Source organism: Schistocerca nitens, chromosome 1 (assembly GCF_023898315.1).
Source record: "Schistocerca nitens isolate TAMUIC-IGC-003100 chromosome 1, iqSchNite1.1, whole genome shotgun sequence".
In the NCBI taxonomy this organism is placed as follows: Eukaryota; Metazoa; Arthropoda; class Insecta; order Orthoptera; family Acrididae; genus Schistocerca; species Schistocerca nitens.
The window spans coordinates 252,802,829-252,826,246 of NC_064614.1; the positions used below are offsets into that span (position 1 = coordinate 252,802,829).

Consider the following 23,418-nt stretch of genomic DNA (forward strand, 5'->3'; position numbering starts at 1 on the left):
ATAAGTGATTAAGATTGTTAGATCACAGGATAAGGGTGTGATAAGCTATTGCAAATGTGAAATGCTAGTACATTAACAGTGTAACCACCAGAATATTGAATGCAAGCAAGAAAAAGTGCATGCATTGTATTGTACTGGTGCTGGATATTAGTTTGTCAGATGGAGTTCCATGCCTGTTGCGCTTGGTCAGCAGGTACAGAGATGGTTGATGCTGTCTGTGGATGACATTGAGTTGTTATCTAATGATGTCCCATATGTTTATAATAGAGGGAAACATTCCACGAAGGAAAAATATATCTAAAAACAAAGATGATGTGACTTACCAAATGAAAGTGCTGGCAGGTCGACAGACACACAAACAAACACAAACATACACACAAAATTCAAGCTTTTGCAACAAACTGTTGCCTCATCAGGAAAGAGGGAAGGAGAGGGAAAGACAAAAGGATGTGGGTTTTAATGGAGAGGGTAAGGAGTCATTCCAATCCCGGGAGCGGAAAGACTTACCTTAGGGGGAAAAAAGGACGGGTATACACTCGCACACACACACATATCCATCCACACATATACAGACACAAGCAGACATGTTTACACTTTGTAGCGGAAGTTGGATTACAACAGTGGTATGGGTGAGTAGTATACTGTTGGAAAACATCCCCTAGAATGCTGTTCATGAATGTCAGCAAAGCAGGTGGCATCACCAGACTGATGAACAAATCTGCAGTCAGGGTACAGAAGGTGACCACAAAAGTACTACTGGTGTCATATAAAACTGCATCCCAGACTGTAATCTAAGGTGTATGTCCAGTGTGTCTAGCATGCAGACAGGTTGTTTACAGGTCCTCAGCTGGCCTACTTCTAACCAACACATGGCCGTCATTGGCACTGGGGCAGAACAAGCTTTCATCAAAAAACACAATGGGCCTCCACCTTGCCCACCAATGAGCATTTGAGCCACTGAAGTCACGAGTGGCGGTGGTTTGTGGTCAGTGGTGTGCATGCTATGGGTGTCTGGCTCAAAGCTGTGCTTGAAGTAACTGACTTGTAACAGTTCATGGTGTCTCTGTAGTGCTAAACGCTGTTCAAATTGCTGCTGCAGATGCAATGTGCTGCACCAGAACCATACACCAAACTCAATGATTTACCCTCTCGTTGTCCCATGTGACCATCCAGAGTCTGGTCTTCTTGTGACTGTATATTCTTGTGATCACCACAGCCAGCAGTCATATACAGTGGCTACATTCCTGTCAAGTCTTTCTGCAATATTGCAGAAGGAATATTCAGCTTCTTGTAGCCCTATTACAAGACTTGGTTCAAAGTCAGTGAGGTGTTGATAATGGTGTCTTTGTCATCTTAAGGGCATTCTTGACTAACATCAATTCAACACATCCATTCTCAAAGGTAACTAATGCTCATGATTATTACAATGTGTGTTTAAAACAAACCTTTCATTACAGTGTGTACTTAAAGCAAACCTGATTTGCATTCTCCTAGTGGTGCAACTACTGCCTCTCTTAAGTGACTCGTGCAAAATCTGAATAAGCATCATCTCCCAGTTGTAGAAACATTTATCAATTATTGGACACCACTATGTAAACAAATGTGTACTTCCTCATCTGAGGGAGAATTATAGTAGCTACATTGCTACTGTGGCGTCAAGCAAATAGTGTATGCTGAGACAACTGCAAGTGATGCTGTATGTTTTAATTTTGTTTTATTTTATTTGTGATATGGTGATGTTCCCTGTCACATTTTATGTGAAGCAACATCACTATGCGGCTTTCAGTATTGTAACAAGCATGTACAAGTAATAATGTTGCAAGGTACATTCTAACATCGAAGTAGTGTACATGGTGGTTATATGAAACTGTGTACATTTAAGTCACCTTCACGTGGGATGTTTTGTTTATGTAACTTTCAGATCTGATGATGACCATGTAGTTCTGTTGAAACCAGTCATAGTAATAAAAAGAACTGCTGATGGTCTTGGCAGACTTGATTCTTCAAAAATGATGTAATGTTTAGATCACCCCCAAACTGATGCAATGTCAAACACAAATCAAAATGAATTTCAGTAACCAGAAACACAAATAAAACTCATCCAATAAATGCAAACTGGCCTTATCTGGAAAAGAGAAGTATTATAAGATATTATATAAATTTGACTGTTAGAAAGCAAGCTGAACATACAAAATATTGGGCATCCCCTAAAAAGAGATGATGTAGAACTGAACCAAGTGTCAATATGACCCTCCACTTCTGCTGTAAGTCACGGCAGTGAAATGGTATGTCCCTGCCAGTCTGTTGTACTGAATCTGTGCATGCAATTCTACATATTCCTGATCATTCACCTGGAATGTATGAGGTCTGTTCAAAAGATTCCAGGTCATCTGAAATTTCGCGCCCTATGGTGTGTTGGAACAAAATCCAGTTGGCATACCTGCATATGCCTGTGTTTAATGTATAACTTCTACAAGCCTCATTGTTGTATGTCTGTTAGTTAATATTCGGTGCTGTATCGAGTAGAATGTTGTGTCACACAGTTTGTGAATTTTGAGCTGGCAGAATTAGAGGGGCAATGTGTCTGCATTAAATTTTGTATGAAACTCAAGAGTGCTTAAGCCATACTCAGTGTTATAGATGGTTCACATGGTTTAAAAATGGCTGGACAGAAGTTAAAGATGAACCTCATTCAGGACACCCTCCGACATCTACCGACGACGCTCCTGTGGGGAACGTCAACAAAATTGTGACTGTCAAAGAAATTGCAGAAAAATGTGACATTTCAGTTGGATCATCTCATGAAATCCTGACACAGCATCTTGTTGCCACCAAGTTCATCCCACAGCTGACGAGTCAAGACCAGAAAGACCTTCACCTCACAATTTTGTGAAGAACAATTGGATTGTGCAAATGGTAATAAGATGTTCCTTAAGAGGTCCCTGTGGACTTTTTTCCAACGATAAAAATCCCATTGAAAGGACAAAGATTTGCAATGCCAGATCAGATAAAAGAAAATATGCAGACAGTGCTTTGCATGATCCAACAAGGGGTATACCAAGACTGCTTCCAGAAGCGGAAACAGTGTTGGGAGTGGTGTATCAATTGTGGAGGAGTGTATTACAAAGGAGACAATGTACAATAAGTAGAAGGTAGACCTCGTATATGTGAAGCCATATGAACATGATTGTTGTCATCTTGGAAGATGTGAGCATTTACAGTATGTTATTCATGAAGAGGTGGAAGAAAGGGCAAAAGTTGACTATTGAGAATGTTGAAATAAACATACCAATTTATGCTCACAGTCACTTGACTGAGGAGTTGCAAGTCATGGGACAGAATACCCCTCAAAAATATCTCAGAATTATTTCTGGACTGAACTACCCCTTCCATACACAGCAGGTTAAATGCTTCACTGGGCCATCTGTGTACTCACTACCCTGTATCATTTGAAAAGAGGCAAAACTGTGATTTATAGGATCACACCACATGCAGTGAGTCAGATATTGTTCATTTTCTGTATTGTTTCCCCCTTTCAGGAAGCAGATGTAGATGTAAATGTGACAGAATGGCAGAAAGCAGCTATTGTGTTTGATCAGGCCTGAAACTACACCCTGATTGAAGCTGTCTGATTTGTTGATGTATCAATGTGAGCTCTCCAACATGTCTACAAAGACTGGTCTACCATTCACAGCCATGTGACACAATGTAAGAACAGTGGTCATAAAAGAATCCTAACTGACAGGGACTGGAGATGAGTGGCACACCTCATCCCTGAAAATTGCTTTTAAACCCAATAGTGAATTTCTGCTGTCAGTGAACACAGATTCCTCCCAAACAGTTTCTGAATGAGCATTGCTGGAAAAAAATGCATGAATTGCACATTGGTGTTGGATACCTTTTAAAAGGCCATTGCTCACAGCACACACAATGCTCCCATCTTACAATATAACAACAACCACATTTGCAGGGCTGCATATATAGACTACTGTTTTGATGAACACTCAGGCACACTACTGTACTCAACTGCCTGCTGAATCACCTGATTCTGTGGGGATATTTGGAACAGTAGCTGAAATGTAACAGTCAACATCCCCACAGTTTGGTAGTTCTTCAAGATGTGAACATCGATGTTGACTTCAACTCAATATGGCACAACTGAAGAAACTTGTGGACCCTCTTCATTGCTCCCTTCAAGCCATTATCAGAGCTATGAGTGATGTCAAATGGAATTAGTAGCATATCTCTTTGGGGAACCTAATTTCTTGATCAGTGTGCTTCTTTTGTGAAACTATTTTGTCTTAACTGTAACATGGGCAATAAACAATATAGACAGGAAAAGAATAGAAAATTTGAAAATGGTGCTGCAGAAGAATTATAAAGACAAAAGAGGTTGTAACATAGTTATGTATGCAGTACCCACATTTCCAAAATGCTACTCTGTAAGCAATGATTTATTTAACTGATAATCTCACTATGTTTCACTTTTAACCTTGAAGGTCAACTATTGAATGACACTATACATCAGAACCCCAACCCATGTTCAGAAAATTAGCTTATGTTAAATTCTGCAACCATGCCAGAGAAAGGAGTGGGTGTGTCACCACATTCATTGATTTCATAGTTAGTTTATGTTTTTATTCATAAAAAATCAGTGGATAAATGAGCCACTTCATTTCATAGCACAAGATGCAAAGCAAGGCTCTGTGTGAAGAATTTCTTGCAGAGGAATACTTTAATCAAAACAAATACATTATGTAGCAGATATGAAGGAACTCACACCTTGGAAAAATGTATGTCAGAGGTAGGCAAGAAAATAATGTAAGTGTCTAAAAGTATTTTAAACAATGTACCATCCCGCCTTCCAGGTTTCTTGTCAGACAGTGCCCCTGTAACATGTCTCAATTATACTTCACCACTCCACTAGTACTCAGCAACTACACTGTGCCACCCAACCAGGTGCAGTAAACATCTCTGAATCACCCTGCATATATTTTTGGTTTTGTGACAGGATCTTGGGATGGCTTGCAGTGGGTTAGAGATGGATGTGGGTGCAGCAGAGGAAAGCAGCTGATGTACATAAATGCCCTTTATAATTTATTATTTACAATCATTCAGTCTTTTTAGCTATTGGAGTTAATCTCTGAGACCTTGGTGTGTTTTTCAAATGATATTAACTGCAACAGCTGCATCAAAATGATTTATTAATCATCACTCATTTCATGACATTATAGTCACATCTTCAGATAACAAACTGCTGACTTAAAGAAGATACCAACATTGTAATTAAGACTATCCTGAAGTATGAACTATGGAATTAATATAATGTTGATCAGCAAGTAAGGTATGTGAAACTTTCAACACATTATGCCCTTAAAATCTCCATAAGGGTAAATTATAGAAGTCCCCTATCTTCTTGCACAAAACTGGCATCATAACAAACATAACCATCATGAATAAAATAGCCAGTGGAACCGGAGGAAGACATAAAACTAGAAACAAAAATTCTTGGATAAGAACTGCCATCATAAAATATGGAGACAAACCCCCAATCTCATGGACTTACTGGACATTTGTGGAACATCTGCTCAGGCACAGCAGCCAGCACCACCAGTGACTGAATAAGTGGGTCCCATCTTAGGAAGAACCCACTAAACAATAGGAATCAACATAGTGGGGCAGAGGCCACGAAGAAACACAAAAAGCAACAGCAAATTGCCAATCCAAACCAATGTATAATTGCGAGTAAGTTTTGGAAAACAGAGAAACCTCTGTAAACAACAAAAAACAGAGATAGCAGGTCTTAACAATTTTACAATTAACAAGCAGATATTACAGTACCAAAACACAGTCTGAGAATAATGTGTATAATGTTAAGAAACAGATGGAGATTGGAAATGATGTCATGAAAGGCAAAGAAAGAGAGGGCAACTTGTTTGTTATGTGCCCCCTCCCCTCTGCCTATCACTTGTGAATATTCCATGTCATTAGTCAGAATCTGCCAAAAGTGGATGGTGACACAATTCTAGCTGCACATTCTATCTGTACCTGAGAAGATGTACCACATATGTCCCTTAAGTTTACTTAGGCTGGACATTCTTTTCCAAGCTTTATGACAGCAGTTCTTATTTAACAATTTTTGCTTCTAGGGTTACATCTTTCTTCGGTTTCACTGATTATTTTACTGATGATGGTTGTGGTCTTTGTGATACCAATTTTTACAGGAAGAAAGGGGACTTTATAACGAGTCACCAGCCTCTAACATTACCTTTTTTTATGGAGATAACCAATACCATGTGTACTATCATTTCTTGCATAGATTAAAATTATCTCAGCTGTTTCACTAAAAGAATGCATATGGTTTTGAATATGTTGTATTATATTTCAGGCTAAAATAAATAAAAAGAAATTATTGTGTTACAACTGATACATACTAACACTTAAAATTACTCTTATTTTAAAAATAATTGAAATTACAAAATTTCTGGCATACATAAAATTCATATTATTAATTGCACAATCTGATGATGATTATTAAATTTATTTCTAGATTGATTTACAAAATAATGATATATTTTAGGGAATATTCTTCTTTGATAAAGAAAGTCTGTAAACTCTTTTGCTTTGTAAACTCTTTGGAAATTGTGAGTAATGCAGAATGTAAGTAGTGGTGGGCATGCCTCTGATGGAAGTAGACATTTTCTAAGTTTGTCACCAAATATGTACTTGTTGGTTTTTCCTGAATGTGGAAAATGTAAAAAACAGTGAAATGTTGAAAGATGTGACAAAGAATAAAATTTAAGAATAATACAGACATATCTCCATCAGTTATTTAGTCATCAAGAAGCTAAGAAATCGAAATTTCAGCTGCAAGAATGTACCCCTAGACAAGACTTTGAGCCATCAACAACAACAACAATGAGATAAAGAGGATGGGAGGGTAAGATTACAAGTGGTGGCATCAGCCATGATCTGTTGACTGATAATGAAGATCTGTCTGTTGCAAAAGAGGAATGGATTTTGGATATGTGTATTTGCAGTTTTTATGTAAATGAAGATTCGGAAGCTCCAATTACTTGACGAAAGAAGATCAGAGAACTGCCCAACAAAGTCATATCAACAGTGACGAGTATTTCATATGATATCAACAATGACAAACTGAATGAATTGAAGGAGGACTTGACAAGTATGACGAAGAACATCAACAAAGATAAGTACAAACTATTTGTGAAATTAATAAGTTTGGTGGACTCATGTGATTGCTAGGAAACTGAATAGAGATGAGGATAGTGATGTAGATGTGAAAGCTGTAGGACACAGCCTAGACATGTTTGAACCAAGTGAAAGTGTAGTTAGCAAAGAGACAGTGACAACTGATATTTTGTAGTTGATTTTAATAAAATTAGAGGAAATGAAGACAGACAACAATAGCAAATTTAGTGCATTTAATGATCAGTTAACTGAAAAATTTACTTCACTTCAAGGGCAATTAAATAAACTGAAAACAATGACAAAATGGCAAGGTACAATATCAAATAGACCAACATAGCAATCAGGTTTCAGAGCTAAAAAATTGGTTGTCAGATGGATTAAAAAGTGTGAATGAAAAGTCAGTGTATTAGAAAATAAATTTATTGTTTTGGAAAATGAGTTAGTTGCACAATCTTTGCAACAGGAGAAGAATGTTAATGATATCAGAGTTCAACAGAAGATCACAGAGGAAAAAATGGAACAGAACTTTAGTAGTTTAGATCAAAATATTTTTAATGTTGAAAACAGTATGCTAAATAATGTAAATGTTCTAGATCAAAAAATTTCAGTAGTTCAGGAAAATTTCATTAACAATAATCTGTATTCAAACAATGGTATTGTGTGGTCCAACATTCCAACCGAACGTTTTCCATCAGACAGTTTACATACAGTGGAATTTCTACACCACTGTAGACGTAGTTTTGTGTCAGGCATGAGTGACAACCAAAAGATTAAATTTGTTAAAAGATGTCTTGAAGGTGAAGCTCTGTCTCAGGTAAATCTCAATTTAAGTCAGTGGGAAACATACCAGAGTTAAGAGAAAAGTATTTTAAATAAATTGTGGTCACAAGCTGAACAGGGAAGAAGTAAAAGTGAATTTCTGAATGGTACAAATTATAGGAATAGGGATGGTACACTGAAAGAATTTTGTAAGAATCACCTTAAGAAATTAGCACACCTTCGCAGGCCATTTGATGAAATGGCATTAATCCATGCACTAAAAAGGAGATTACCAGAAAGGTTGCAGTGGGATTTAGTACATAGACCTGATGATTGTCTAGAACAATTTTTACGATATGTAGACAGGCTGGATAGGGCAGCAGAAAGAAACATGTACCATAACAATCGAAATGATAGAGATCACAATGGTAGCAACTACAGAAACAGAGATAATGGTAATTTCAGTCAGGGTCAAAATGGTAATAGAGACAGAAGTTTTTAACCTCAGTAGAACAGGAATAATAGGGATAACCATGGGCAATATCATAGGAGAAACAATCATAGAGGCAACTATTTGGGAAACAGTGGTTTGCCTCAATGAAGGTCCATAGTGTTGGGGTGCGGAAACACACAAGTACTGGCCTCCCAATTTACACATACATTTAGACAATAATAATAGAATTAACAATGTGGCACAGGTGTCTGAAGTTGAACAGAAGGAACATCAGATTTCTCATTTATGTTTTGATCAAAAGTTTTGGAATACTATGCTTAATTATAATGATGTAGATACTAATCACAAACCAGAATGTCAGAGTAATGAGAATTTTTATGTCGTGTGTTCTAATGATTTCTTCTCTTGGTCAGAAAACAGTGTTATTGATGCATGTAAGATGGGTAATAACTGTATTGGATATGTATTAGGTGGTATTTCTGATGTAGGCATGAATGAGAGCTGTGAATTGACAGAGGCTGATAAGTCTGAGACTGATAGTTTATTGCAAATGAATGTAAGTGAAGTGTGTAACTTTGATAGTGATGAGAATTGTGTTGTTAATGATGTTATTGGTGAAGTAATTTTGGAAGAAGATGATGATGGCAATGATGATGCTGATGATGATGAGTGTCAGGTATTTGTGAAGTTTATGAATGCTGAAGTTTCAGAGTTATTTGTGAATACAGGTAAGGTAAGTGATGTTTGTGATGGTGTAAGTGACAGTCATGGAATACTAGTCCAGTCAAAGCAGTTTTTCATTAATGTCATCCAGACTAATGATCCAAAATGTAAGCTCAGAGAATAAAGGTGATTTTTTTAAAAAAAATTGTTTGTGATTATATTGATGATAACATAGATAAATTTGCATTCTGGAATAAATTAGCTGTGGTTAGTCAAAATCTGTACCAAAATTGGTGGAATGAAGTGAAAGAAGATCTAAGTAGAAGTGTAATTTTGACAGTAATGTTTTTTTTTGTTCCTTCTGTTTTAAGTAATGTCAGTTGTGCTATGGAACCCATTCAGTGTGTTCAATCATTACCTGATAGCAAGTGTAACCAAAGTAATGCTATGATACCAGTAATGTTGATAAAACCCTGCAAAAACAGTGCTGATGTAGCATTTATAAAACTGAAAGTGATCTTTTACAAGAAGTGTCTAACAACAGTGATGATAATTCAGATGTTGGATGTCCATTCATTAAGAGTAAGATTGATCAGTGGGAAGGGAAATGTTTGATTGATACAGGTAGTCTGATTTGTGGTATATCTGAATAATTTAGAGGCAAAATCCAGTATAGTAAGAATTTTGTGGGAGCCCATTGTCGGTGTAAAGATAAGAGGAGCCAGTGGTAAGCAAACTAAGTATGTAAGATGTCAAGTACTGGCAACATTTAGTATAGAGGACAAAAGACATGAACATGAATGCATAATAATACCTAGTCTAGAAGAAAATATTCACTGTGTTTGTAGATTTTTTTAGACTATGTAACTGTGCTTTGTTTGCCATGAATGTAGTATGTAAGATCATGTAATTTCAAAGTTCTGTCTTATATACTGACTGAGGGAGATGATGAAAACACAGGGGGGGGGGGGGGGGCAGGAGAAAGCAGAGACATGATGGTAAAAGTAGATTTTGTAAGTTTGAAGTAGGAGATTTTGTGTTGGTGAAAGCCAAAGAGAATTCTAAAGTATTGACATCTGAGATAAAGAAATTTTTTGACATTTATATTGGACCATTCGAAGTTCTTGAAATCCACATTCTAAACCATACAGACTCGTGTATCCAAAATCTAAGAAGTTGTTTGGATTAGGCACTGAACTGAAAGCCTATAGATATGATCCAAAGGTATCTAATCTTTGTTTGTTTGTACCTTTTCCATTGCCATGGGTTTAGTATATAAGATCATGTATTTTCTAGAGTTCTATCTTATCCACTTACTTAGTTTAAATCTCTCTGTATATGCATAGGACTATGTAACTGTGTTTTGTTTTGTGGAACTTAGTATGTGAGTTTTGAAGTTCTGTATTGACTGGATTAAAATCTGTGATACACTATGTAATTATGTTCTGTAATGGATTTGTGCTGTAGAATTTAATGTATAGATACCATGAGACTGTATGAGTAGAGCTTTTTACAGTTCTGAAATGGAACAATATTCATAACTTGTACTGCAAAAATTAGGAATAGTATCTGAGCATATCTGTGTGCATTACCTTATTAGTCCATTTTTTTATTGCATTTAACTCTGATTATTAATCTTTCATATGTGAACACTTTTTAATCTCTCCTGACATAAATCCCATATAACTGACTATGTAAAATGCAGCTGGAGATCATACCTCGTGTGATGTTAAGAAGGTATTTAATAACATATTTAGTACTCAAAACAATGTTTCAGGATTTGGTGTGAATGCTAGACAGGAAGTTACCTATCCATTTGAGAGTGTAATGATAACTCTAAGGAGGAAGCTGAAAGATGAGGGCAGATCCACTCTCCACAATGCTGTATGGCTGTGCCCTGCTGGACCAGTCGTTTTGCAAGACATTGTGTGTGCTGGGTAGCATACTGGAGCATCTGTCGACTGGAATGTGTGTTGTGTCTGATATTTGTGAATTATTAACCAAGACTGTTAAAGACACTGTTATTCAGCATAAATGCATGTTTTTTTAAATTTTTTATTTCATTGTTTTTATTGGGGGACGACTCTCCAATCATTATGAAACTTTAAATCAGTATGTATTTTTTTTTCCATTTGTAAATGAATTTTCTAGGTTTCCAAAGTTCGAGTATTGGTCTGGCACACAGTTTTAATCTGCCAGGAAGTTTTGAATCTTCTAGGTCTTTGTGTATGTAGGTCGGTGTGGAAGACATTTACTAGTATGGACAATATAATAAGATGTATATATGTCTGCTTTCATACTTGGATTTTGGTTGTCAAGCTACTGGATTGTGTCATCATTCAAAGCTAATTTGTGAGTATGTTTACCTGAATGTATCCTGAGTATTGCAGTATTGTATCTGATTGGATTTTGAGTTTTGGACAGACTCATCCTTAGCTCTGTTCATGATTGTTTGCACGTGTACTCAAGGAGAGTGTACAACCACTGACTGAAGCTAGATGCTTCTCACAGTTACTATTTGCATATAGTTTAACTCATTAATATGATTATGAACTTTATTCATTTTGTTGTGTTGAACTTTTTTTTCCTGGTTTGTACCCTGTGTGGTTTGGATTTCTTGGGTTGGTCCCCACATCGTAAACTCAGGCTCTAATATTTTTCCATTATTTTGTTCTTTCATGAGTCAATACATCCATAAATACTATGATTTATATGGCTGATTGATTACTACTCATGACTGAGTATATTCTTCTGGTCTGTACCTGTCGTTATGAGTTTTCTGAGTTGACTTACTCGTCATACACTTATGTTCTGAAATGTTTTCTCTTCTCTTTTGAAGATATTGAAGATTTCATCGTATAGATCATAACTCAAAACTTATAAATTCTAGTAATTTACATTGTCTTTGTTTTTCTACAGTTTGGTGGTGCTGTAGGTTTTACCTTCTATAATTTTTCTTGTAACAGTATGTTCCACAGATCTGAAAATCTGAATACCATATCCTGATATACGTATAGATTATGAGTCTTATAGTAAATATTCTAAGTTCTCCATTACATGTTATGTATCAGATACCTCTATACATCTATCTGCTATCCTGGGCACCATTTTGTACAATGTTCGGCAAACCTTATAGTCTGTCACAAAATACTGCAAACATTTGGTTTCCAAATTTTGTGAGAGGGATATTATAATGAGTCACCTTCCTCTAACATTACCTTCTTTTTTTTTTTAATAGAGATAATCTCTACCATGTATACCATCGATTCTTAAAATTATCTCAGCTAAAGGAATTCATATGATTTTGTATACAATATATTATATTTCACTCTAAAATGTATAAAAAGAAATTAATGTGTTACAATCAATATGTACTAACAGTTAAAATTACTCTTCTTTTAAAAATAATTGAAATTACAAAATTTCTGGCGTACTTAAAATTCATATTATTAATTATACAATCTGACAATAATTATTAAACTTATTTCTAGATTGATTTACAAAATAATGATATATTTTAGGGAATATTCTTCTTTGGTAAAGAAAGTCTGTAAACTCTTTTGCTTTGTAAACTCTTTGGAAATTGTGAGTACTGCAGAATGTAAGTAGTGGTGGACATGCCTCTGATGGAAGTAGACATTTTCTAAGTTTGTCACCAAATATGTACTTGTTGGTTTTTCCTGAATGTGGAAAATGTAAAAAAGAGTGAAATGTTGAAAGATGTGACATAGAATGAAATTCAAGAATAATATAGACAAATCTTCATCAGTTATTTAGTCATCAAGAACCTAAGAAATCGAAATTTCAACTGCAAGAATGTACCTCTAGACAAGACTTTGAGCCATCAACAACAAAAGCGAGATAATGAAAATGAGTAGAAAGTTATTATTTTGTATATCTTACACCTCTCAAAGCTTTTGAAAATAGTGAAGATACTAAGACAATGTATTTAATTGTGATGTGGGAGGGTAAGAGTACAACATGTATTATTTACCCTTTTGAAGAATTTAAGAACATTAGTATTGAAAGGTATGTATATATCATTTGCTAATCTGCACTATATTAATTAGGTAGTTTCTGCTTTAGGACAGTTATAATTATGATTTTGCTATCTTTTTTAGGTCAGCAGTTTGTTAGCTGAAGATGTGACCATAATGTCATGAAAGTAGTTGTTAATAAATCATTTTGATGCAGCTGTTGTGGTTTTCACTATTTGAAATTCTTAATCACAGCTGTGGTTGCCCTTCATACCAAGTTATTTGTAACTTGCCAAGTGTGGAAAATATGTCACTGCAGTGTCTCCCAGTGCAGCTGTCCTCGCAGTATATTTCTTGTCAGTGGCAGTGCATACTGTGTCTCGCTGAAGCTGTGTTGGGCCTCATAGATGTCTTGTGGGACTGAGCCCACAGCAGACCTGACTGCAGTGTCTGCTACAGTCCCAGTAAAGGTGCTCAATTGACAGTAGGGTGACACAGTGCCCCAAACTCCACACTGGAGAATTGGTGGCTACAACTGGTTACATCAGGCCTCAGTGGTGCAGAGCTTGGTGAGAGCTCATTTCAAGCCCTGAAACATGGGTGGCAGGACACAAGGATCCCAAGAGCATGTGATGTCAGGCAACAGTCAAGAGTACAACGGATGGTGCTGATGTTAGCAGCTGCATCATACATATATCACTATCTTCGTGACTGCACCTGACATGGAGTCAGCATCATAACATATCTCAGCTGTGACAGAATGGCTGGCTAGCCCCAGGGACTTAAAGACTCATGTCAGGAGGCCAATTATGTGCAAGAGGTTGCGCTGCTGCATTCTTCCATGACACGGGAAGTTTCTTGAGGACATGATCATTGTATCACGAAAGTATGACAGAGCACAAAAATGACTTGATACTGAGGGTGCTGTGTCAGTATGGGTCTTTGACTGTGGTGGTCAGTGCCCTGAATATGGAGCTGTGGCTGCAACACTTTTTGATTCATTACATTTACCTCACTCAGCCACAGGTATGTTATATTCATGTAGGGAAACTCACATTAACTTAAAAGATCATGAGAGCCATTTGGATATGATCATCTGTGAAATCTGGTTACAGTAATCTTTAATTGGAACAGTGGTCAAGTAGTGTATTATATTATCCCTCCATCTGTCTAAGCACCATTTGGTAGCAGCAGCAACAAAAATCTCATATGTCGTACTGATGAAAGCTTATACTTGCAAAAGTGATTAACCTTGATGACACCAATTTCATTCTGATGTGTTTTATGTTTACTGTGATATCATTCAGGGGTGTACCAGGAAAATGATATTACTTTGGCATCATTTTTGACTACAGATGCCACTTTGCACTGGTGTGTGGCATAATGTGCGGAAAAAATTAATAATACATTAACAGTAGAGACTTAAAAAGTTCTGTCAAATAACATCAAATTAATTTTAGAGATAAAACATCACTATCATTCTTCTAAATGTACTATGATGAAAGAAAGTGCATCCCTGCATTGACAGTAGACTGAGTACATAAAACGGAGTGACAAACGGCTTATTTTCAGGGTGAAACCAAACCTCAAGGTAAGTAATAGTAGATGTATGTAGTTGTGGCACCAGCAGTGTGTTTGTTTTCCTCTGAGACACTGAAGAGTAGATCAGAAAAATACTGAAGATCCACAAAACTACCATCCATTATCCTTGACATTGGCTTGTTGTAGAATCTTAGAACATATTCTGAGTTCAAAAATAATGAAGTATCTCGAACAGAATGACCTTCTCCATGCCCACCAGCAAAGATTCCAAAAACATCAATCATGCAAAACCCAACTTACACTTTTCTCACATGACATACCGAAAGCTTTAGATCAAGGCAGTCAGGTAGATACAGTATTTCTCGATTTCCAAAAAGCATCTGACTCAGTACCACACCTATACTTATTGTCAAAAGTATGATCATACGGACTTCCAAGTGAAATTTGCAACTGGACTGATAACTTTTTGGTACACAGTATGTTCTCTTGGATGGAGAGTCATTGTCAGATGTGGAAGTAACTTGTTTGTGAGACCGCCCGGCTCATGCAGTCTAACATGCTGCATCCCAAGCAGGAAGGCATGCCGGTCCCCAGCACAAATCCACCTGGTGGATTAGTGTCATGGTTTGGTGTGCTGGCCAGCCTGTGGATGGTTTTTAAGGTGGTTTTCCATCTGCCTTGGTGAATGTGAGCTGGTTCCCCTTATTCCACCTCAGTTACATTATGTCAATGATTGCTGCGCAGACACTGTCTCCGTGTACGCACGTCTAGGTGGGTGGACTGCTGTGGCCTGTTGTGGGGTTGTGAACCAGTGAGGGCTACAGTGGGATGAAGCCCCTCCATTGTTTTTAGGTCCCCGGTTCAGTACAAACAATACACAATACACAACTGTTTTGTGGGAATTTCAATGTAGATTTTCTGAAAAAGTCTCGCAGAAAGATTGACTGTGAAGTATTACTTGGTTCTTTCAATTTGACGTCAGTTACTGATTTTCCTATTTGGATGGTAGATGAAAGCAGCACACTGATAGATAATGTTTTTGTAGACCAAGATAGGTCCAAACAAATAAAAACTTCTCCTATTATGAATGGTCTGTCTGATGATGATGCACAGCTAGTTACAGTACATAACATAGCTCCATAAAATATTGCAAAACAGTCCTGCAGCCAGTGAACCCTTAGCTAACTTGCCTACCCAAACCTCCCCCATACCGGTAGAGTGATCATGATACTGACGAGTACACTTCTGGTCCTACATATGGATTAAAGCGGGGAGGGATACTATATCTCTGTCATTTGACAGCTAGGTTAATATGCTGCAATTTCTGCCCGGAGGGACTCCTCCAGCAGTTGGTGAGAGATGCCAGCAGAATATCACAGGGGGCCTGGTTGCTTTGATGTCAATCTGAAGATAAGACCTTATTACTGAGCCACTGTAAGACGCTTCAGATTATGTTGTACTAAATTCTCTACCATTCTCACACCACACTATGTGACCCAGTGGACTGGAATTGTGAACTATCATGTGATTGCAGTGTATCCATATTTTTCATTTAATTGAGAGTGTGTAACACAAAAGGGGTGTAGCAATATTTCTTTGATTTCAAAAGCTATATTTACATCTATGTCCATGTTCTTAAAACCACTGTAAGGAATGCAGCAGAGAGTAATTCTCATTGTAATTAATATCAATATTTCTTCCCTTTCCACCCACATATGGAGTGCAGATAAAATGACAGCTTTATTGTCTCAGTGTGCACTGTATTTAATCTGACCTTGAGTTCTGGGCCTGTAAAAGAGTGATAATAAGGGACTGAAACATATCCCTAAATTGTTCACTTAATATTTTTTCTTGAAATTTTGTATGTAGGTTTTCACAGGATATTTGATACCTTTAAGGGCCTGCCAGTTTAGTTTTTGACAGCACTTCCATTATGCTCTTCTGTGAGAGAAACAAACCTGTAACCATTTGTACTGCCCTTCCTGTAAAAGTTCAGTATCCCTAGTTAGTCAAAAAAATGGTTCAAATGGCTCTGAGCACTATGGAACTTAACTTCTGACGTCATCAGTCCCCTAGAACTTAGAACTACTTATACCTAACTAACCTAAGGACATCACACACATCCATGCCCGAGGCAGGATTCGAAGCTGCGACCGTGGCGGTCTCGCGGTTCCAGACTGTAGCGCCTAGGACCGCTCGGCCACTCCGGCCGGCCCTAGTTAGTCATATCTAGTATGGGTCCACTGCACTTGCATAATATACTGGGATGTTTCAGACAGTATTTTGTAGGCATTCACCTTTCTGATTGCATTTTCTCAATGTCCTACCTATGAACTGAAGACTACTACCTGCTTTACCAACAAGTGAGTCTATGTGATCATTCCATTCAGTACCACCACACTGATTACACCAATGAGTTGACCCATTCTGGGTGTGGCTCTATTTTTTAGTCATACAAGACTACCTTTCTGTGGTTTTTGAAACACACAAATTTAAATTTCTGAATACTTAAAGGAAGCTACCAATCTTCACATTGCTTTTAGATATTAAGATCAGACTGAATATTTGTGCACATGTTTCCAGACTACTCATTATGGATAACAGTATCATCTGTGAAATGTCTGAGGTTTCTATTAATATCATCAACCTACTCATTGCTGTACAACATGTACATCTAGAGTCTCAGCACACTTCCCTAGGCAATGCCTGCAGTTACTGCTACATCTATCAGTGGCTCTCTATCCAAATTAACATACTGCATCCTTCCTATAAAAAATCTGCAATCCTGTCACAAACCTCATTTTTGATACTCTCAAATTATAAAACATCAGTCAACAAATGCCAGTGTGGTATTGAGTCAAATTCTTTTCAGAATTCAAAAAGATATTAAAACCAAAGAGAATATTGGGGGGGGGGGGGGGGTTGAATGTGAAAATATGTTTGGGAGCAAGCTCCCCATCTCCAGAGTTTCGGGGAACTAGTGCTGAGTGAGAGGGTCCAATAGGCTCATATACAGTGTATCAGATACTTCGGTCTCTTGAGTCATGATGAAGTCTGCTCAGCTACTGAGAACTGGTTGTCCTTAAGACAGTCAATTCTTCTGTGCCCACTGTACCACTTCATGGTAGTCTTTCTTATTTAAGAAGCCTTCTGGTGATCTCATGCATGGTTTCGCATGTTGCTCTTTATTTGATACTGTAGGATTTACTAGTAATGCAACTGGAGTGAGTGGTAGGGGCAAGTGCATGTGACTGATTTTAGAGTGGGATTAGTTGCAGAGTAGGGACATTGTGGTAAGGATAATGGACGAGAAATTCTGAGACTGTTACGTGGTTTGATTAGGATGTTCCAAGGGTTAGGAGGATGATGGAAAGCTGTGGTGGACAGTGTGTTATGGATATAAGGAGGAAATGATCCCATATCAGAGTGTGACTTGAGAAAGTCATTGGTTTGCTGGAGTAATTTTGGAACAATTTATTGATACAAGCAAGCACAAGTCTTGTTTGAATGTATGTTTCTATTTTGGAAGAAAAACTTTTTTTGTCTGAAAGCTTAAATGTTTAGACGTCTTTTTATTGTACCTTTCTGTGTATCAGTGCCTCCTGTATGTGAGTAGAAATACATCCTTCTGATATTGTTGTTAAATTTAATGTATTGCAATATTAAATCAGGATTTCCTTGCTCAACATAATGACACTGTATGAAAAAGCAGTATTTCAATAAAAAACATGTAGTTACAGTAACAAACTCATATGAAAATTTACACTAGGAAGAGAGTAAAAAGGTCAATAACATTTTGTGAAACATGATAAGCAAGCTGATAGCATTTAAAAAATAAAAGGTTTTACCCCAATGCCAGTGAAATACTGTTAATTTCATTGTGTGATTAAGTGTTAAGCTTAGGCAACAAGAGATATTTGACAAAATATGGTCATTACCATAGGATCAAAACCTAGAATGTAGTCTGCACATGGTAGAATCCGGTATTGTCCAGGTTCTGTCTCTGGCCAGCATGAAATTGTATCCCATACTGGTTCGCATGTTCCTGGGACAAAAGGTAAAGAAAGATAGCAGTATTGTTGCTCTTGATAACTATCTACAGTAATTTACAGATATATAAGTGAAAATAACATTAAAGAATGATTTATGAAACTTAATCAGGAATATCATCTATTTACTACTGAATTATTACAATACAAGAAAGTAAGGTAACTCATCATGCTGTGACCTCAGAAATGATGATAAATAGAGCACGATCTATCAAACTAAACATATATCAGAAAAGAAAGAAAGTGATGAGACTTACCAAACAAAAGCGCTGGCAGGTCGATAGACACACAAACAAACACAAACATACACACAAAATTCTAGCTTTCGCAACAAATGGTTGCTTCGTCAGGAAAGAGGGAAGGAGAGGGAAAGATGAAAGGAAGTGGGTTTTAAGGGAGAGGGTAAGGAGTCATTCCAATCCCGGGAGCGGAAAGACTTACCTTAGGGGGAAAAAAGGACGGGTATACACTCGCACACACACACATATCCATCCGCATATACACAGACACAAGCAGACATTTGTAAAGGCAAAGAGTTTGGGCAGAGATGTCAGTCGAGGCGGAAGTACAGAGGCAAAGGTGATGTTGAAAGACAGGTGAGGTACGAGCGGCGGCAAATAGAAATTGGAGATTAGCGGAGATTGAGGCCTGGCGGATAGCGAGAAGAGAGGATATGCTGAAGGGCAAGTTCCCACCTCCGGAGTTCTGACAGGTTGGTGTTAGTGGGAAGTATCCAGATAACCCGGACGGTGTAACACTGTGCCAAGATGTGCTGGCCGTGCACCAAGGCATGTTTAGCCACAGGGTGATCCTCATTACCAACAAACACTGTCTGCCTGTGTCCATTCATGCGAATGGACAGTTTGTTGCTGGTCATTCCCACATAGAAGGCTTCACAGTGTAGGCAGGTCAGTTGGTAAATCACGTGGGTGCTTTCACACGTGGCTCTGCCTTTGATCGTGTACACCTTCCGGGTTACAGGACTGGAGTAGGTGGTGGTGGGAGGGTGCATGGGACAGGTTTTACACCGGGGGCGGTTACAAGGGTAGGAGCCAGAGGGTAGGGAAGGTGGTTTGGGGATTTCATAGGGATGAACTAAGAGGTTACGAAGGTTAGGTGGACGGCGGAAAGACACTCTAGGTGGAGTGGGGAGGATTTCATGAAGGATGGATCTCATTTCAGGGCAGGATTTGAGGAAGTCGTATCCCTGCTGGAGAGCCACATTCAGAATCTGATCCAGTCCCGGAAAGTATCCTGTCACAAGTGGGGCACTTTTGGGGTTCTTCTGTGGAAGGTTCCGGGTTTGAGGAGATGAGGAAGTGGCTCTGGTTATTTGCTTCTGTACCAGGTCGGGAGGGTAGTTACGGGATGCGAAAGCTGTTTTCAGGTTGTTGGTGTAATGGTTCAAGGATTCCGGACTGGAGCAGATTCGTTTGCCACGAAGACCTAGGCTGTAGGGAAGGGACCGTTTGATGTGGAATGGGTGGCAGCTGTCATAATGGAGGTACTGTTGCTTGTTGGTGGGTTTGATGTGGACGGACGTGTGAAGCTGGCCGTTGGACGGGTGGAGATCAACGTCAAAGAAAGTGGCATGGGATTTAGAGTAGGACCAGGTGAATCTGATGGAACCAAAGGAGTTGAGGTTGGAGAGGAAATTCTGGAGTTCTTCTTCACTGTGAGTCCAGATCATGAAAATGTCATCAATAAATCTGTACCAAACTTTGGGTTGGCAGGCCTGGGTAACCAAGAAGGCTTCCTCTAAGCGACCCATGAATAGGTTGGCGTACGAGGGGGCCATCCTGGTACCCATGGCTGTTCCCTTTAATTGTTGGTATGTCTGGCCTTCAAAAGTGAAGAAGTTGTGGGTCAGGATGAAGCTTGCTAAGGTGATGAGGAAAGAGGTTTTAGGTAGGGTGGCAGGTGATCGGCGTGAAAGGAAGTGCTCCATCGCAGCGAGGCCCTGGACATGCGGAATATTTGTGTATAAGGAAGTGGCATCAATGGTTACAAGGATAGTTTCCGGGGGTAACAGACTGGGTAGGGATTCCAGGCGTTCGAGAAAGTGGTTGGTGTCTTTGATGAAGGATGGGAGACTGCATGTGATGGGTTGAAGGTGTTGATCTACGTAGGCAGAGATGCGTTCTGTGGGGGCTTGGTAACCAGCTACAATGGGACGGCCGGGATGATTGGGTTTGTGAATTTTAGGAAGAAGGTAGAAGGTAGGGGTGCGGGGTGTTGGTGGGGTCAGGAGGTTGATGGAGTCAGGCGAAAGGTTTTGTAGGGGGCCTAAGGTTCTGAGGATTCCTTGAAGCTCCGCCTGGACATCAGAAATGGGATTACCTTGGCAAACTTTGTAAGTAGTGTTGTTTGAAAGCTGACGCAGTCCCTCAGCCACATACTCCCGACGATCAAGTACCACAGTCGTGGAACCCTTGTCAGCCGGAAGAATGACGATGGATTGGTCAGCCTTCAGATCACGGATAGCCTGGGCTTCAGCAGTGGTGATGTTGGGAGTAGGATTAAGGTTTTTTTTAAGAAGGATTGAGAGGCAAGGCTGGAAGTCAGAAATTCCTGGAAGGTTAGGAGAGGGTGATTTTGAGGAAGAGGAGGTGGGTCCCGCTGTGACGGAGGACGGAACTGTTCCAGGCAGGGTTCAATTTGGATAGTGTCTTGGGGAGTTGGATCATTAGGAGTAGGATTAGGATCATTTTTCTTTGTGGCAAAGTGATATTTCCAGCAGAGAGTACGGGTGTAGGACAGTAAATCTTTGACGAGGGCTGTTTGGTTAAAGCTGGGAGTGGGGCTGAAGGTGAGGCCTTTGGATAGGACAGAGGTTTCGGATTGGGAGAGAGGTTTGGAGGAAAGGTTAACTACTGAATTGGGGTGTTGTGGTTCCAGATTGTGTTGATTGGAATTTTGAGGTTTTGGAGGGAGTGGAGCTGGAAGTGGGAGATTGAGTAGATGGGAGAGACTGGGTTTGTGTGCAATGAGATGAGGTTGAGGTTTGCTGGAAAGGTTGTGAAGGGTGAGTGAGTTGCCTTTCCGGAGGTGGGAAACCAGGAGATTGGATAGTTTTTTAAGGTGGAGGGTGGCATGCTGTTCTAATTTGCGGTTGGCCTGTAGGAGGATGGTCTGAACAGCCGGTGTGGATGTGGGAGAGGAAAGATTGAGGACTTTTATTAAGGATAGGAGTTGACGGGTGTGTTGATTGGCTGAGTGGATGTGTAGGTGAAGGATTAGGTGGGTGAGGGCAATGGATTGTTCAGTTTGGAACTGGTATAGGGACTGATGGAGAGAAGGGTTGCAGCCAGAGATGGGAACTTTAAGTGTGAGGCCTTTGGGGGTGATGCCAAATGTCAGACAGGCCTGAGAAAATAAAATATGGGAGTGTAATCTGGCTAGGGCGAAGGCATGTTTGCGGAGGGAATGTAAATAAAACTTAATGGGGTCGTTGTGGAGGTGTTGTGAGGGTGACATGGTACTAGAAGGTCGAAAGTGTATATGAGGCTGAAATGAAAATAAATATAAAAATATATGGAGAGAGATAAAGGTGAAGCAGAAAGCAAATGGAAATCTGGTGTGAAAAGAGGCGAAAAGGGGTTGGTTGGAGCTGGGTTATGTTGATCCTGTGGTGAAATAGTGTAGATAGATAACGATGTGCATAAAGGTTAGGTGGTTGTGTTGCCGCCAAAACACGTTAAAGGGTGGAGAAATTCGGGAAAATTTCGAAAAACCTACGTGAGGATGTATTAAAAGTAGTGGTATGGAGGTGGCAGATTATGGAAATGAGGCTAACAATTGTCTGATGGAGAAATAACGACGTTAAAACCTGTGGGAAGCGGCTAAAAACGATCGGTGATGTGAAAAAACGGAAATGGAAATAAAGCAAAAGTTATTAAAACTAGCCGAAAAGGTGGTTTAATAGCTGAAAGGAACTGTTTGTGAACTAGAAACGGTGGATTTTATAGCAGTAGCGGAAAAAAAATTTTTTTGGTTATGGTTTGGAAGTGGGTTACGTATTGTTACGTATTATTGAGTATATATCGGCGGGATAAAATTGTATAGTGGATTACGGTAAAAAGGAGAAGGTGAATACAAAGTGAAACTACTGGCAAAAACAGAAGGAGGAAATAAGACGACAGAAAAGACTTCGAAATGTAACAGTGACAATAACAAACGTAATTGTTGGGTTCAAATTAATGATATGAATATAACAGAGGGAAACATTCCACGTGGAAAAAATATATCTAAAAAGAAAGAAAGTGATGAGACTTACCAAATAAAAGCGCTGGCAGGTCGATAGACACACAAACATACACACAAAATTCTAGCTTTCGCAACAAACGGTTGCTTCGTCAGGAAAGAGGGAAGGAGAGGGAAAGATGAAAGGAAGTGGGTTTTAAGGGAGAGGGTAAGGAGTCATTCCAATCCCGGGAGCGGAAAGACTTACCTTAGGGGGAAAAAAGGACGGGTATACACTCGCACACACACACATATCCATCCGCATATACACAGACACAAGCAGACATTTGTAAAGGCAAAGAGTTTGGGCAGAGATGTCAGTCGAGGCGGAAGTACAGAGGCAAAGGTGATGTTGAAAGACAGGTGAGGTACGAGCGGCGGCAAATAGAAATTGGAGATTAGCGGAGATTGAGGCCTGGCGGATAGCGAGAAGAGAGGATATGCTGAAGGGCAAGTTCCCACCTCCGGAGTTCTGACAGGTTGGTGTTAGTGGGAAGTATCCAGATAACTCGGACGGTGT

At 39.0% G+C, this 23,418-nt stretch overlaps 1 protein-coding gene across 1 annotated transcript in view; it reads right to left on the reverse strand.

The window, feature by feature from the left end:
• LOC126247407 (parathyroid hormone/parathyroid hormone-related peptide receptor-like) overlaps positions 1-23,418 on the reverse strand; it is a 335,703-nt gene that overhangs the window by 192,318 nt on the left and 119,967 nt on the right. The window contains exon 4 of the mRNA XM_049948476.1: positions 18,546-18,652. Within this exon, the coding sequence (XP_049804433.1) occupies positions 18,546-18,652 (107 nt within the window). The remainder of the gene's footprint in view (positions 1-18,545; positions 18,653-23,418) is intronic.